Genomic DNA, 16,543 nt, shown 5'->3' with positions numbered 1-16,543 from the left:
CTGGGGCGCCCTGACGTCACTCTGGAGCGCCCCAGGAGCCGCACGGACGGTAAGTATACTGCTCCCCCGCTCCCCGCTACACTTTACCATGGCTGCCAGGACTTTAGCGTCCCGGCAGCCATGGTAACCATTGAGAAAAAGCTAAACGTCGCATCCGGCAATGCGCCGAAACGACGTTTAGCTTAAGGCCGGATCCGGATCAATGCCTTTCAATGGGCATTCATTCCGGATCCGGCCTTGCGGCAAGTGTTCCGGATTTTTGGCCGGAGCAAAAAGCGCAGCATGCTGCGCTATTTGCTGCGGCCAAAAAACGTTCCGTTCCGGAATGGAAGACATCCTGATGCATCCTGAAGGACGGACTGTCCATTCAGAATGCATTAGGATAATCCTGATCAGTATTCTTCCGGCATAGAGCCCCGACGACGGAACTCTATGCCGGAAGACTATAACGCAGGTGTGAAAGGGCCCTTACAGAACAGGAAATCAATACCTATTATTAGACCTAGTGGCCGGTGGGGAAATTGCAGGATTGTATAAACATTATTTTTTTTTTAAATATAGATAGTGACATGGAAAATTGAAAAAGAAAACTCACCAAAAAATATGTTTAACATAAAAATGTGATTTAAACGATAGTCATTTTCTGATGACACATTCCCTTGGAGAGGTTTAATACTTTGTATGTGTCAGGCGGCAGAAATTTGCACGGCAGACACAAACCACCAGGTCGCCCTCTGTTCAATGAACCGCTGGGGAAATTAGCAATGCAGCACATTCTCTTTAAATTCCCATGCAAAATGTGACAGCTTGCAAGGCTGGGGCAGACCGCATCAGCAGGCACATAAATATAGGGATCGGGGTCACTAAACCACCAGCATGCCCTTATACAGCTGGGGTGTAGGGTCCCAAACCTGCCCATAGTAAAGCCGCCCTCCATGTAAAGAATAGTAAATGAAGTTAATGGTAAATAAGTTCAGTGCTTGCCCTGTACATTGGGCGCATGCGCAGTGAAGAGAATGGTAGCATCCTTGGCTTCATAGGCACAATGTGCATGCACCCGATGCTGATGGAGATGAGTCTTGGGTTCATAAGTTGCCTCTCCATTTATTATAGTTTGCAGCGAGGGCCTGGTTTAGGAACCCAAGCCCCAGCTTTACAGCCAGGTGCCAAGTTCCCTATAAGATCCTTTAGTCCGCGTGGGCAGGGGCCCACACAGATCTTATAGGGCCCTATAGCAAAACTTAGTATGGGCCTCCTGCACCTAGTTTCCCAGTGTATATGCATCAGTCACTCCCAGAACAATGCAGAAAATTTGTAATAAATTGACCTTTTTTTTTGTCAAGTGGGAGAAATTTTTAATTTCATTTACATTCTATTAAAAAAGGTGCCTTTGACCTCACCCACTTTATTCAACTTTTTATGGAGGAAAAAGTGCCAACAGGTGCTTCAAAAATATAGCGCTCATTCTAAACACTATATTTCTCAAGACTGGCATAATACATTGATACATCTGCTTCCTATTCTATTACAAAGCTAGCTGCCTGCAGCCACCACTAGGGGGAGCTCAGTGCATAGGAGTTAATACAACTACCATGGAAAACCTCTATTTATCTCTTTGCATTGCGCACCCCCTAGTGGAAGCTGCATGAAAATGCAGTGTTTTCACACCGGGCCCCATAGCGATCGCGGCGTGGTCTGCCTCTATTGAAGGTACGCCAGTGGAAAAGGGATTTCTACAAAGAATAGGTCCATGATTATGATCTGTAATATTCTGTATATGACAGTTCTGTAATGCATCAAACTAATTAAAAAGTGATATCGCTGGTATCTTACTAGATATATATCAGACAGTTGCTTTTAATACAATTTCTTAAAGGGGTCATCCGGGATTTTACTACTGCCAGTATGAAGGGCACTGCATAGGAAACTCTACCATTTTCTCACAATTGGGAGAGCCAGTACCTTAAGAGTCTTCTGGGATTTTACTACTAATGACCTATCCTTAGGATAGGTCATCAGTATCTGATTGGTGGGGGTCCGACATCCAAGCCCCCTCTGATCAGCCTGTGAGCGCCACGGCGTACACTGTATAGCGGCTATGCTTGGTATCGCGCTCAGTCCCATTGAAGTGTAGAGCTCCGGTACCTTCTCAAACACCTGATTGGCGGGGGGTCCTGGGTATCGGGCCCCCACCAATCAGACACTGATGACCTACCCGGAGGATAGGTCATCAGTAGAAAAATCTCGGAAGACCGCTTTAACCCTTTCAAGCCCGGAATTTTTTTTTTTTTTGCGTTTTCAATTTGCGCTCCCTGCCTTCCCAGAGCCATAACTTTTTTATTTGTCTGTTCACATAGCCATATGAGGGCTTGTTTTTTGCGGGACAAGTTGTACTTTCCAACGCCACCATTTAATATTGCATATGATGTAGTGGGAAGCGGTGGGGAAAAAAAAAATTACAAATGGGGTGAAATTGCAAAAAAAAAAAGCTATTCCACCACAGTTTTACAGGTTTTTTATTTACAAAGTTCGATGTGCGATAGTTACTTTTATTCTACAGGTCAGTACAAAACCGGCGATACCTTATAGATGTCATTTTTCTTGCATTTTGATGCAAAAATTTTAAAAGTGGGAAAAAATCTGTTTTATTTTTTTGTCGCCATATTTTGACCCCTATAACTTTTTTGTAATTATGTAATTATGTGTACAGAGCTCTATGGGTGCTCATTTTTTGCAGGGCGATCTGAACTATTCATTGATACCATTCTGGGGTGTGTATGACTTTTTGTAGAAAATGAAGCGACCAAAAACGGTGATTCAGCCATTTGGACGCTTTTTTCGGTTTTGCTGTTTGGGGAATATATTTTTATACTATGGCCGTTTTCACACATCACGACACCCATGAATTATTTTTTTTTTTTTAGTTCTTTTATTTTTATTTTGGGAAAAGGGGGGTGAATTCAATTTTTTTATTTTTTATACATTTTTTTAAACGTATTATTTTTTTTTTTTTACCCTTTTTTATAGTTCCCATAGGGACTATATCAATCAATCATCTGATTGCTATTATCATAGACTCCAATGCACTAGCACTTGCGGCCACCACTCCCATTAATTTCCATGGCTCGGCTATTTTTGGTGGCCCCATAGCAATAAATGGAGGGCGGCTACGCATGCGCAGTGTGCCCTTCACCACCTTTCTCTGCTCCATTCTCTGTGTAGGTGCGGGTTCCATCTCTGAGATCCGCACCTATCAGACAATGGGGGCGTATCCTAATGATAGGTCCCCATTGTCTGTGATGGTAAAAAACACTTAATACAAGGCACTTACTAATGTATTGTGATTGTCCATATTGCCTCCTTTGCTGGCTGCATTCATTTTTCCATCACATTATACACTGCTCGTTTCCATGGTTACGTCCACCCTGCAATCCAGAAGTGGTGGTCGTGCTTTCACACTATAAGAAAAAGAGCCGGCCAGTCTGGTGCCTGGGACTGTGGGAGCCCACATAGGCTTTTTTCTATAGTGTGTAAGCACGACCACCACTGATGGATTGCAGGTTGGTCGTAACCATGGAAACAAGTAGTGTATAATGTGATGGACAATCACAATACATTAGTAAGTGCCTTGTGTTAACTTTCTCTACATGGTAAATGCCATTTGCTGAAGTTAGACAACCGCTTTAAGCCGTGCTGCCATGTTCTCTTTAGAAAGAAGAGGCTTTCTCCTGGCAGCCCTTCCAAACCAGCCATACTTCTTCAGTATTTTTCTAATTGTTCTGGCATGAACTTGAACACACACCATGCTAACAGTGGTCTGTAGAGTCTTAGATGTAGCTCTTGGTTTCTCTGCAGTTTCTCTGAACGTTGCATGGTCTGATCTTGGGGTGGATTTGTCGGGATGTCCACTGCTGGAAAGATTGTCATCAGTCTTCAATGTGTTCCACTTGTGGATAATCCTTCTCACTGTAGAATGATGGTCTTCAAATAGTTTGGAAATAGCCTTAGAACCCTTCCGAGCTTGATGGCTTCTCCAAGACCATTGCTGATGTCTTTCCTCTTTGCCACGCCTGAATGCTCCAGACCAGCAAACTACCAAAACGTCTACTCAAGGGCATTTGGTTATGCACCCTCTTAATTCCTGTGGAAGCAGTAAGGGTGGACTTCATTTTTCACACATGACTTCTGCATTTTGGCCTAGTTGTTAAATAATGAGATGGTGGAATTTGTCATGTGTCCCGGTCGATCTAAGGTTGTACTTGCCTAAGTTTAAGACCTAAGATATTTCTTTTATTATGTCCTGATATATAGAACCACAGAATTAAAATAGGGCTCACTTTGTTTTTCCCATGACTGTAGGTAAATGTTCTTCTTGTTAAATTGCTTCTTCCTGGTCAGTTTCAATTATTCTGGATTAATGGAGGGAGGTTTTATGAGCTCATTAATGTGAAGGAAGAAGCAATTTAATGTAATCACACATCTACAGTAAACACCAAGTATTTGTGTGTGGTTTATATTGTGTTTTCCCTCAGGGGTGGGTGCAGACATCAGAACAATATATGGACCTTGTGGTTTCCAGTAGCTTTTTATACCTTTCTTTTTCAAAAAATCAACTATGATGAATCCCTTATATCCAATCTAATCTATAGTAGAAAGCTGTTATAAGGTGGCACTGCCCTCTCCTTATCCACTGGTGCACATAGGGTACCTTGCATTCCATCAGAAGTAGCAGAAGATCTCATGCCCAAGTCACACCACTATTTTCCCAATTTCTAAAAAGAACTCAGAATATTGATTATTTTTCCTTTGCTCTGCATTTATGTCTGACTTATATTCTTTATATGGACTGTGTCTATATTCTGCTTGAAAAGCGGTTCTGGTATGTTGACCTCTCTCATTTTCAGTGACCATGTTATGAAGGAGGAGAAGCAGAGCAGATTGACATATTCATTGACCAGCAATAACATTAAAACATTTAGGCATTAAAATAGATTAAGCAGCAGGAGAACCCATGAAAAATGGGCAAGCATAAGGATCTGAGCAACTTTGGTCCTTGTGTGGTGTTCCCATCATACAGTGGTTAGTACTCGCCAAAAGTGGTCCAAGGAACTGCTGACAGGGTCATGGGTGGCCATGGGAAGTGAAGATTAGCTCGTCTGGTCCAATCCCACAGAAGAGCTACTGTAGGACAGATTTCTAAAAAAACGTACTGCTGGTTATGATTGAAAGGTGTCGGTACTGGTCATCACAGCTTGCTGTGTATGAGGCAGGTATAGCTTTTGAGCAGTCAGAGCACCCATGTGGACCCTCTGTCCATTGCTGAAAGCACCCACAATGGGTACATGAGCATCAAAACTGGACCATGAAGCAATGGAAGAAGGCGGAGTGGTCTAATGAATCAGTACATTCTCTTTTGTATCATATGGATGGTGTGTGTTTATCTCCAGAGGAAGATGTGGTACCAGGATATATACTGTACATAATATAGAAAAAAAACACAAAAAGTGCAATAAACATCAAATAATTTAGAGACAGATGGATACAAAGGGGAGAGGGTCGTGCCCATGAGGGCTTACAATCAACAAGGGAAGGGAGAAGTAGACAGTAGATGGCTTTGTAGTGTCTCCAGTAGGTTGTAGGCTTGTCACGGATTAGAGTGGGAGTAACTCTAATCCGTGTGATGTTAACTTAAATGGAAGCTGCTTGACCTGGACAACAGAATTAGGGAGCAGGTCACCTCCTAGTGCATCCCTAATCTGACCCTGACTCCTAGCTGTATGAGCCGACCCTGATGGTAGGAGGGCTCATACTCAGTAACCTAGCTTCCCTACTAGCCCTGGACAGGTCCCTGAGCTAGGAGCTGGATAAGACAACCTGTTCCTCCTGGATACGGACGGACAGGAGTCTAAACTGGCCAAGCTGCAAGGGAAGAGAAATATCAACAGCCTATGGATATGGCAGGAGAGTGAAAGACTTCCACCCCTACCTGCCACAGACACACTGACTGGATCCCGTGCTCAACTGCTGATGTCCACACCCAACACAGCACACACACATAAGACACACACAGACACCACATAAACATAAAATAACATCATGTAACATAAACGTATGACCACACTGGCAGATGGTAAATGAACCAGGATGATGACTCCAGCTTAACAAGAAGGCTGGAGTACCCCTCAGACTTCTGATCTCAGCAGAAGCTTTATAGCCCAAGTAGCCACACCCAACAGACACACTCTGGAAAGGAAATTAACCCTTTCAACACCAGACAGGGTAGTGCAGCCACTTAAAGGGGAAGTGCACACATAACTTAAACCCCGTGCACACCAGACAGGGGCAACCGCATGCTGTGACAGCGAGCTGCCTAGCCAACAGCTCCAGCTGCTACACTGCCAACAACAATATGTTGCCAACGGCAACCACACGTGAGGCAACAAACCCAGAGCCCTCACCTGTGGTTGACAACATAGAACAAACCGCTGACAACTGCATGCGGGTAAAGGAGTCACGACCATAACCATGGTCGTGACAAGGCTTTTCTGGAAAGGTGGCTTTTCAGGTTGGTTTTGACAGCCTGTATGTTAGGGGAGAGTCTGCTGTGCTGGGGTAATGAATTTCAGAGCATGGAGGAAGCACGGGAGAAATTTTGTAGATTATATGAGGGGCAGACAAGAGGAACGCAAAGAAGGGGGTCTTGTGAGGATCGGAGATTACATCTAGGGATGTGTCGGAAGAGTAGGTCAGAAATGTAAGGAGGGGAGAGATTGTGGACAACCTTGTATGTTATTGTTAGTATTTTCACTAAGGCAATGGGGAGCAAGTGAAAGAATTGGCAGAGGGGAGAGGGGGAGGAGAAACGGAGGACAAGGTGGATTAACTGGGAGCAGAGTTGAGAATGGATTGAAGAGGCACAAGAGTGTTGGGATGGGAGGACACAGAAGAGTGAATTGCAGTAGTCTAAGCAGGAGATAACTTGCATTTTAGTCGACTCAAGGATAATAAATATTTTTTAGTTGGAGGCGGCAGGAAGTGGTAAGGTCATGGATGTACTGTTTGAAGAACAGGTCACAATCAAATATTATCCTAAGGCAGTGGTAAGACTTGTAAGACTGGACAAAGTGTGGAGCCATGAACTCTGATTGATAGGTCTGCTGGGGGCTGAGTGACATGGGTGAAAGGTGATGAAGTTGGTTTTCTCCAGGTAGACATGATGGGATGTTGGATAGTGTTGTTTGGGCCAGACGTAAATTTGAGCATAGACGTGGTACTGAGAGCATTTAAGACTGCATGTTCCAGGCCAAAGATAGTAGTGGTCCCAAGACAGAGCCTTGAGGGACACCAACATGGAGAAGACGAAATGAGGAGGTAGTTGTGTGATTGAGAGACACTGAATGTTCATTGGTGAGGTATGAAGTGATCCAGGAATGTACAAAGACTCTGATGCCGAGGGATGAAAGCGTTTGTAACAAGAGGGAGTGGTCGACTGTGTAGAAGAGCTCAAGGCATTCATATGACCATATTTTACATCTGCAGATGATCCACTTTTTGGGGGATAGCACACAAACCCATTCATTTCTATGGGTCTGCAAAAAACGGAGAGCACACGGATGTCATCTGTAAGCTGTTCACAAATGTAATGTCCGTTCTGCAAATTATAGAAGAGGTCATATTCTTATCTATACTGTAGATGAGAATAGTTTCTAGTGATGGGAGTGAGAAAAATGTGGATTGCACATGGAAAGTATCTGTATTTTGCGGATCTATGGTTTGTACACCCCAATACAGACACGGTTATGCGCATGAGGCTGAAGGCAGAGGAATGATCTAGAAGGAGGAAACACAGAGTAACATAGAAGGCAGAGGACAGGTCTGGAAGGTGGAGCACAGAGTAACATAGAAGGAAAAGGACAGGTCTAGAAGATGGAGTACAGAGTAATGTAGAAGACAGAAGACAGGTCTAGAAGGAGGAGCACAGAATAAAGGAGAAGGTAGAGGACAGGTCTAGAAGGAGGAGCGCAGAATAATGTAGAAGGCAGAGGACAGGTCTAGAAGGAGGAGCACAGCATAATGGAGAAGGCAGAGGACAGGTCTAGAAGGAGGAGCACAGAATAATGGAGAAGGCAGAGGACAAGTCTAGAAGGAGGAGCACAGAATAATGAAGACGGTAGAGGACAGGTCTAAAAGGTTGCGCCTTAGACCACTGTCCATCCTGACAAATTCCTAGAAGGCGGAGGACACGTCTAGAAGGTGGCACCTTAGACCACTCGGCCATCCTGACAAATTCCTAGATGGTGGTGCACAGAGTAACATGGAAGGCAAAGGACAGGTCTAGAAGCTGGAGCACATAGTAATGTAGAAGGCAGAAGACAGGTCTAGAAGGAGGAGCGCATAATAATGTAGAAGGCAGAGTTCTCAGGACAGGTCTAGAAGGAGGAGCGCATAATAATGTAGAAGGCAGAGGACAGGTCTAGAAGGAGGAAAACAGAGTAACATAGAAGGCAGAGGACAGGTCTAGAAGGAGGAGCACAGAGTAATGTAGAAGGCAGAGGACAGGTCTAGAAGGAGGAGCATAGAGTCATGTAAAAGGCATTGGACAGGTCTAGAAGGAGGAGCACAGAGTAATGTAGAAGGCAGAGGACAGGTCTAGAAGGAGGAGCACAGAATAATGGAGAAGGCAGAGGACAAGTCTAGAAGGAGGAGCACAGAATAATGAAGAAGGTAGAGGACAGGTCTAGAAGGTTGCGCCTTAGACCACTGTCTATCCTGACAAATTCCTAGAAGGTGGTGCACAGAGTAACATAGAAGGCAGGTTTAGATGGAGGAGAACAGAGTACCATAGAGGGCAGAGGCCCAGTTTAGAAAGAGAAGCACAAGTCTAGAAGGAGGAGCACAGCGTAATATAGAAGGCAGAGAACTGGTCTAAAAGGAGTAGTACAGAGTAACATAGAAGTCAGAGGACAGGTCTAGAAGGAGGAGCATAGAGACCAGAGGACCGGTCTAGAAAGAGGAGCAAAGAGTAATGTAGAAGGCAGAGGACAAGTCTAGAAGGAGATGCACAGAGTTCTTGTGGATAGGGGATGGGGATAAGTGTTATTAGTGACACAAGCACTTAAGTGTGAAGAGTAAGATCTCCAGTGGAGCGTGCTGCATATTTTGACTACACACAGAAGTGAGGACATACAACCATGTGAATAGCTCCATTGAACATTAGCTCTGTATACTGCACCACTGTGGAAAAATGTCCTCATGATTATTTTTAGGAAAACACAAGTGGCACTGTATGTAAAGATATCTGTGTGCTTACTCAATAGGGAAAAGGAAAAACTGCAGCAATAGGGTATAAAAGTCTGTAAGATAAGCCTGGCCTCTCATATATGCACTCAATCTACAATGATATTTAGTTTACAAATGAGAGTGTCCAGTCCTATCAGTCTGTACCATCAGATAAGGGTCAGACTGGCCCACCACGGTTCCAGAAGATTCTTCTGTGTGGGCTCCAGCACAATAATAGGCTGCAACGTCCTGCTCCATTTGGATCACTTGTCAATTTCATATTGGATAATTCACAAATAATATATTACATCTCACTGGTGTTAAGTTGTGTGTGTGCCTTGATGACAACCGAAATTATGATGCAAATGAAAGTAGATATGTTCTGTATAGATGGAGAGTGGTCCTCAGCATAGTCTCCAACGGTGGGCCCAAGGAACCCCATCCAACTCTGACTTGGAAATATGGTTTTCTGTTATGTATAAGTAATCAGTCTTCAGTGTGAGCCTGTCCATCTGGCAAATGCCCATAGCGCTGGTTTGGGACGTGAGCTGCTTGTAAGGGGAGACCAGAACAGTTATTAAATGTTGTCCCCATGTTTAACCTCCAGTCTGTAAGTCCATGTAGAGTGATTGTGCCCAGTGTGTAATGTCTTACCCCCTTTTTTGTTTCTCCAAAGCTGGTGTGCTCAGGAGGCACCATCACTGAAAGGGAGAATTTCCCCCTTGACGTGATAGAGGTAGAGGGAGCTTGCACCACTATGTGTGGGAGAAGCAGGGGAGAGGGAGAGATAATAAAAGGGAGAAGCCATGTCTAGTGCAGTGGAGCAAGGGTACATTGGACTATGGACATTTGCCCCTCTTGTTATAATACAAACCCATCAACACCCTACTTTATTGCACCTTGAAGGGTTAACTTGCATTGTGACTTATGCTGTTGCGTGTACTCATACTGTATCATACAGTGCCTTGCAAAAGTATTCAACCCCCTTCCCCCTTGACTTTTTTCGTATTTTGGTGCCTCACAACCTGGAATTAACCTGGATTGTTTGAGAATTTGCATCATGTAATTTACAGAACATGCCCACAACTATGTGGATGTTTTTTGTTTTGTTATTGTGACGCAATCAACAAATTGGACAAAATAACAGAAACGGTCAATGTGCATAACTATTCACCCCCCTAAAGTCAATACTTTGTAGAGCCACCTTTTGCTGCAATCACAGCTCTAAGTCGCTTTGGATAAGTCTCTATGAGCAGTTGCCACATCTTACCACTGGGATTTTTGCCCATTCCTCCTTGCATAACTGCTCCAGCTCCTTCAAGTCGGATGGTTTGCGCTTGTGAACAGCAATCTTTAATGGGGTTGTCCGAGTTATGAAAAAAAATAATATAGCACTGAAAATCTGATATATAACTGAGCTAAGCAAGTTTTATGCAAAAAAAATAAGATATATATTTCCTAATTTCCCTGGTTCTTTTTGGCCCTTTGTTTACATGCAATAAAAACAATCTCTGCCCCTCCCCCTGCTCTGCTAAGGGAGTGAATACAAGAGCTGCCCTGAGTGACATGTGCCTGCTGGGAGACTCTGCAGCATGTTGTATGTGTAGGACTACAAGTCCCAGCTGTATAATGACACTGCTAAGGGAGTGGATACAAGAGCTGCCCTGAGTGCTGGGAGAATCAACAGCTACTTGTAAGTGTAGAACTACATGTCCCAGCTGTATAATGACACTGCTAATACACACAGGATCTTCCCTCTACCTTCTTGTGCAATGCTCTCTCTAGCCATTCAGCTCCAGTGCCCAGAATTGTCTCCTCACTGCCTGCAGAGCTGTGCAGCTGAAGGGGTTAAGAATCCTAGCAGAGAGTAGACGGCAGTGAGGGGGGGGGGGGGGGTGGCCAGCACAGTGACGTCTGGTTTACAGGCTTGTAAACAACCTTTATCAGAGCAGGGAGAGAAGCTGACATCACAGGTCATGTGACCCTCAGTGAAATCTGAGAAACCAGCCATTGGAGGATAAAGTGAGTGAATTAGAAAGCTGTTACATTTGCTTAGTTAGGAACATAGAAAGAACAAAAAAATAACTCGGATAACCCCTTTAAGTCTGACCATAGATTTTCTATTGGATTGAGATCTGGGCTTTGACTCGGCCATTCCAACACATTTACATGTTTTCCCTTAAACCACTCAAGTGTTGCTTTAGCAGTGTGTTTGGGGTCATTGTCCTGCTGGAAGGTGAACCTCCGTCCTAGCCTCAAATCACGCACAGAGTGGTACAGGTTCTGCTCAAGAATATCCCTGTATTTAGCACCGTCCATCTTTCCCTCAACTCTGACCAGTTTCCCAGTCCCATCCCCCCAGCATGATGCTGCCACCTCCATGTTTCACTGTGGGGATGGTGTTCTTTGAGTGATGTGATGTGTTGGGTTTGGGTCAGACATAGCGTTTTCTTTGATGGCCCAAAAGTAAAATTTTAGTCTCATCAGACCAGAGCACCTTCCTCCATACATTTTGGGAGTCTCCCAAATGCCTTTTCGCAAACTCACAATGTGCTTTTTTGTTTTTAGCTGACAGTAATGGCTTTCTTCTGGCCACTCTGCCATAAAGCCCAATTCTATGGAGTGTATGGCTTATTGTCATCCTATGTACAAATACTCCAGTCTCTGCTGTGGAACTCTGCAGCTCCTCCAGGTTTACCTTAGGTCTCTGTGCTGCCTCTCTGATTAATGCCCTCCTTGCCCGGTCTGTGAGTTTTGGTGGGCGTCCGTCTCTTGGCAGGTTTACGGTTGTGCCATGTTCTTTCCATTTGGTTATGATAGATTTGATGGTGCTCCTGGGGATCATCAAAGATTGGGATGTTTTTCTATAACCTAACCCTAACTTCTACTTCTTAACAACATTGTTCCTTACTTGTTTGGAGAGTTCCTTGCTCTTCATGGCAGTGTTTGGTTAGTGATGCCTCTTGCTTAGGTGTTGCAGCCCCTGGGGCCTTTCAAAATAGGTGTGTATATGTAATGACAGATCATGCGACACTTAGATTGCACACAGGTGACATCATTTCACTAATTATGTGACTTCTGAAGGTAATTGGTTGCACCAGAGCTTTTTATGGGCTTCCTAACAAAGGGGGTTAATCAATAGTTTTATTTATATATTTTTCTCATTTCACTTCACTAACTTAGACGATTGTGTTCTGATCCATCACATAAAATTCAGATTAACAAAACATTGAATTTAAGGCTGTAATGTAACAAAACACGAAAAAAGTCAAGGGGGGTGAATACTTTTGCAAGGCACTGTATAACAGACACACTGAACTTCTGACTGTCTGGTTTGCCTCTGTTGTTTATGTCTGAAGACTTGTTTATGTCTGGAAAACTGCTTATTCATTCCCATCGACTTGCATTGAAGCTCTATACAAATCGATGACAGACATAAATTGCAACAATGTTTCTGTTTCAGCTGTGCTTCTCCACTCCACCCCTCCCAATAGAAGGTTCTAGTTCAGCTAGGAACTGTATATAAGTGGAGCAGTCAGAGCCCTTAGTTGTCTTCAGATGGGGACCAGAGCTTAGTAGAAGAGACTCTGCCAGACTGCATGAGTGACCAGAAGAAAACGCTCAGATGTGGATACTCTGCCATAGACCCTGGATCACTAGCCTTCTGAGAGACAGGGACAGCTAGCTCAAACCTTTCCTCAGCACGAGACCTTCTTCTGCCAGGCAGGAGACTGGAGTGGAGAAGCCAGCTCAGTGCCTTGCCTGTATTGTTTTGCACTTGGGCTCCTCCAGTAAAGAAGGTTTTCTGAAGACCCTGACTCTATGGACTTATTTTCCATTGGGTTGCCTTATCATACCTTCTGGAAAACAGCAACACGTGGTAACACCAAACTCGGCGACTGAATATGTTCACTGTGTTTCTGAAATACCGGCCAATAGGCCTTATAGGCAAGGCCAAAGTATCAAGCCCTCATAGCCTTTGGTGGCTTTACCCTGCCTAGATGTTCTGTTGGAAAACTTCACTGCTCGAAAATCCTGGAGTATGGTCTGGAGTCCTGAATCTACATCTACTGGCTTGCACCTACCTGCTTGTTACTTTAAATGGCAGTAGATTTTGCTTGCTTCCAGCAGGAAGAGGGCCGTAATTATAAGAGACTCCTATCTGGGTTCATATACCGGTAAGTGTGTGAGGGTGGATGGCAGCATGCACTTGAGTGTGTGGAATGGAGACCATGATGGTCAGTATCACCAATAAGGCTTTGCGTCTCATCAGGAGCAATCAAAAATTTCCTAGAAGGAATCCACTTCTACATGGTGTCACTCCGGCTTAGCCTAAAGAGGACATAGTGCAGTTTACAGCAGTTTGTATTCTGCAGATGTGATATGCAGTCATCAACCATAACCCACAAGAACACAAACCTACGTCACATTCACCATGCAGCAAGTGGGCCTTGGAAAAGTCCGGAGCTCACATAGTACAAAGAAGAGACGGGCAATAAGACAACATTGTAGAAATATTATATATTGGAAATAAATACTACAAGTGGGTAAGAACACATCTAGTGCCCGTTCCTTTGCTGGACTCCCATCCACACCGGATCTTCTGGATTCTTTTACTGAAGCAGGGTAATATTAATACAGCTTTAGAGAGAAGAACGGCCGAGGGGAGGAGGACCACCACCATGAACGTGGGGGGAGTGTACCAAATAAACTGCTTCACATCCACCCATTTGTTCCAGGCGAATACCAGCGTATGGACCGTGCAGAGGAATAATGCTATATGGCCAAGCTTACTCTGTGAGGACAAAACCAAAAACTTAGTGTCAATATACAATACACATATCACGGCAAAATGTGGGAACCTGCCCCATAAAAATTCTGTCTCATAGGATTGCCTTGTATCCTGGTACCTATAGACAATAAGTGATCAGCAAGTTGGGTGTATGCATATATAGATAGAGATATAGATATATACAGCAAATTCGCGTCCATATAGATGTGTGTGTGTATATTATACTGTATGTATGCATCCATCATTGTAATTATATTGACTAGCAGGTTCACTGTGGGTAACGACATTGTGATGGACGGTTTTTTGACCACTGAGCGCTTTGTGCACAGCACTGGATTAACCAGTCTATGGTTGTATTATCTGAACCCTGCATGGTGGTATTATTTAGGCAGGAATGGTGGTGTCCCGTACCATCGCCTTTCCACTGTCTGGGTGAGTTCTGTATGGTAGGCATCAGCAAATCAATTTGACTCATTAGCAGGATTTCTGGCTGTCCCCACTGCTGAAGAAGAGTCCTCCTGCCTGTTGACCGACATCTCACCCGGTGTTCCGTTAGCGTTCCCTACCTCGTGAGATTTCCCTACCCTCGTCACTTCCGGCCGCACCGGATATGACGTGAGGAGGTGTGCCGTGCAGGCGCACAATGACGGGGTAGGGAAATGTCACAGCAAAGTTAGCTGGACACCGGCCGACACTGCGCATGCGCCGGGAGCCTCACCAGCGGTTAGGTTAGGGAAAAATCACTGGCTGGTGAAGCTCCCAGCGCAGGCGCAGTGTTGGCCGGTGTCCAGCTGAGAACATCCATCCGATCGCCGTTCCTGCGCACTGGCCCGTAATTTTTCCCTACCCTAACTTCTGGTGAGGCTCCCGGCGCATGCGCAGTGTCGGCCTGTGTCCAGCTAACTCTGCTGTCAAACTTCCCTACCCCGTAGTTGTGCGCGGCGCGGCACACCTCCTCATGTCATGTCCGATGCGGACGGAAGTGACGAGAGTAGGGAAATCTCATGAGGTTGGGAAATCTAACGGAACACCGGCCCCGACAATCTTGTGCCTGCGCTTCTGCTCCATGTAGCGGTGCAAGTGCAGAGGATCTGCTTCTCCTTTAGAAGATGCAACTGTGCATGCGCCCCTATACTGTACTTCCAGGTAGCGGCGCTTGAACAGTCGCTGTTTCCAAAGTGGAAGCACAGCCTCTGCGCCACTACTCGGAGCATGGCACAGGTGCAAAATTGGCAGTGCCAGGTGAGATGTCAATCAACAGATAGGTGGGTGCTTCTTCACCCCCAATGGACAGCCTCACACAGGTGAAGAACTCTTGCTAATGAGACAAAACGATTAAGTTAGAGTCGATTTGCTTATCCCTACTGTACAATGGTAATAATCAGTCTGGTGATATTACTTGGGCAATGTACGGTGGTATAACTGGAAACTAGCAGAATGAATTACTAGGAGTCTGCAATGATGGTTCAGCTGGGTGTTACTAGTTGGGGGGGGGGGGGGTGTCCCTGCACAGACATTGGCAGCACTACCTGTCAGTCTACCCAACTGGTAGCTATCTGGGTGATCATTCTAGACTGCTAGCAATTAGGGATGAGCGAATCGACCTCAGATGAAGAAAGTGGTAGCATGGAACCGAACCCGAGTTCGGGAAATGTTATTTTTTTACAGTACAAATCAATTTATATTAACCGGCTCATCGGAACCAATACATTCTAATACTGTGCTCGCTCCGTACAGTATGGAAACAAAGTTTTATGCGAATCGACTTCGGATGTTTTATCCGAAGTTGATTCGCTCATCCCTAATAGCAAGTCCATACATAACTTCTGAGAGGAATAATAAAGCGATGGCACACCATAGAGTCATAAGAGTAGATGTTCCAGAATTGTTATTACAAGGGGGATGCAAGCTCATTTTTAAATAGGGAGAGGTTGGAATAGATGGCGGTATAATTTCAGGCGCCATCTGTGCTGCACCTCACCACCTCAATACAACCTGTGTGCATATCCTGATATTGCTTTTTATTGGATTTCTAATGCCCTTTTACACACTATGCAGTCTGCAGGGATTAGGCTGGATGCAGCGGAGGGCGAGGATAATGTCTCATCTTACTTTGAAGTTAATAATAACTGGAATTTACAAGGATCTGAAGTCTGAAAGTCTCTTTTTGGAAATGTTGGCAATCATGTAACGTCAAGGACAGTGTTTCATCTATTCACAACTGTATAAAAAGAAAAGAAACAGTCTATATCGCTTCATTTCTACCACACCCTAATAGTAGAAATAAAGTAGCAATAAAAAAAACTAGGACCATGAAAAAATTCACTAAATATTAAGATGATTCTATTCAGTTTCTTAAAGGGGACCTCTCCCCTCTCTTGACACATCTGTTTTAGTAATTACTTGCTTTCCCCATGTAATAACAATTCTGAATGCATCTATTCTATGACTCTATGTTGTGCATTTCCTCTA

General features: G+C 44.5%; 1 protein-coding gene across 4 annotated transcripts in view; it reads right to left on the bottom strand.

Moving 5' to 3' along the window:
- Positions 1-13,781: 13,781 nt before the first annotated feature.
- STEAP1 (STEAP family member 1) overlaps positions 13,782-16,543 on the bottom strand; it is a 38,660-nt gene continuing 35,898 nt past the window's right edge. For all 4 annotated transcript variants that reach the window (XM_044294299.1, XM_044294298.1, XM_044294301.1 and 1 more), the window contains one exon: positions 13,782-14,074. In XM_044294299.1, the coding sequence (XP_044150234.1) occupies positions 13,817-14,074 (258 nt within the window). In that variant the 3' untranslated portion in view covers positions 13,782-13,816. The remainder of the gene's footprint in view (positions 14,075-16,543) is intronic.

This window comes from Bufo gargarizans, chromosome 5, assembly GCF_014858855.1.
Source record: "Bufo gargarizans isolate SCDJY-AF-19 chromosome 5, ASM1485885v1, whole genome shotgun sequence".
Lineage (NCBI taxonomy): Eukaryota > Metazoa > Chordata > Amphibia > Anura > Bufonidae > Bufo > Bufo gargarizans.
This window is presented reverse-complemented; position numbering and strand designations above follow the sequence as displayed.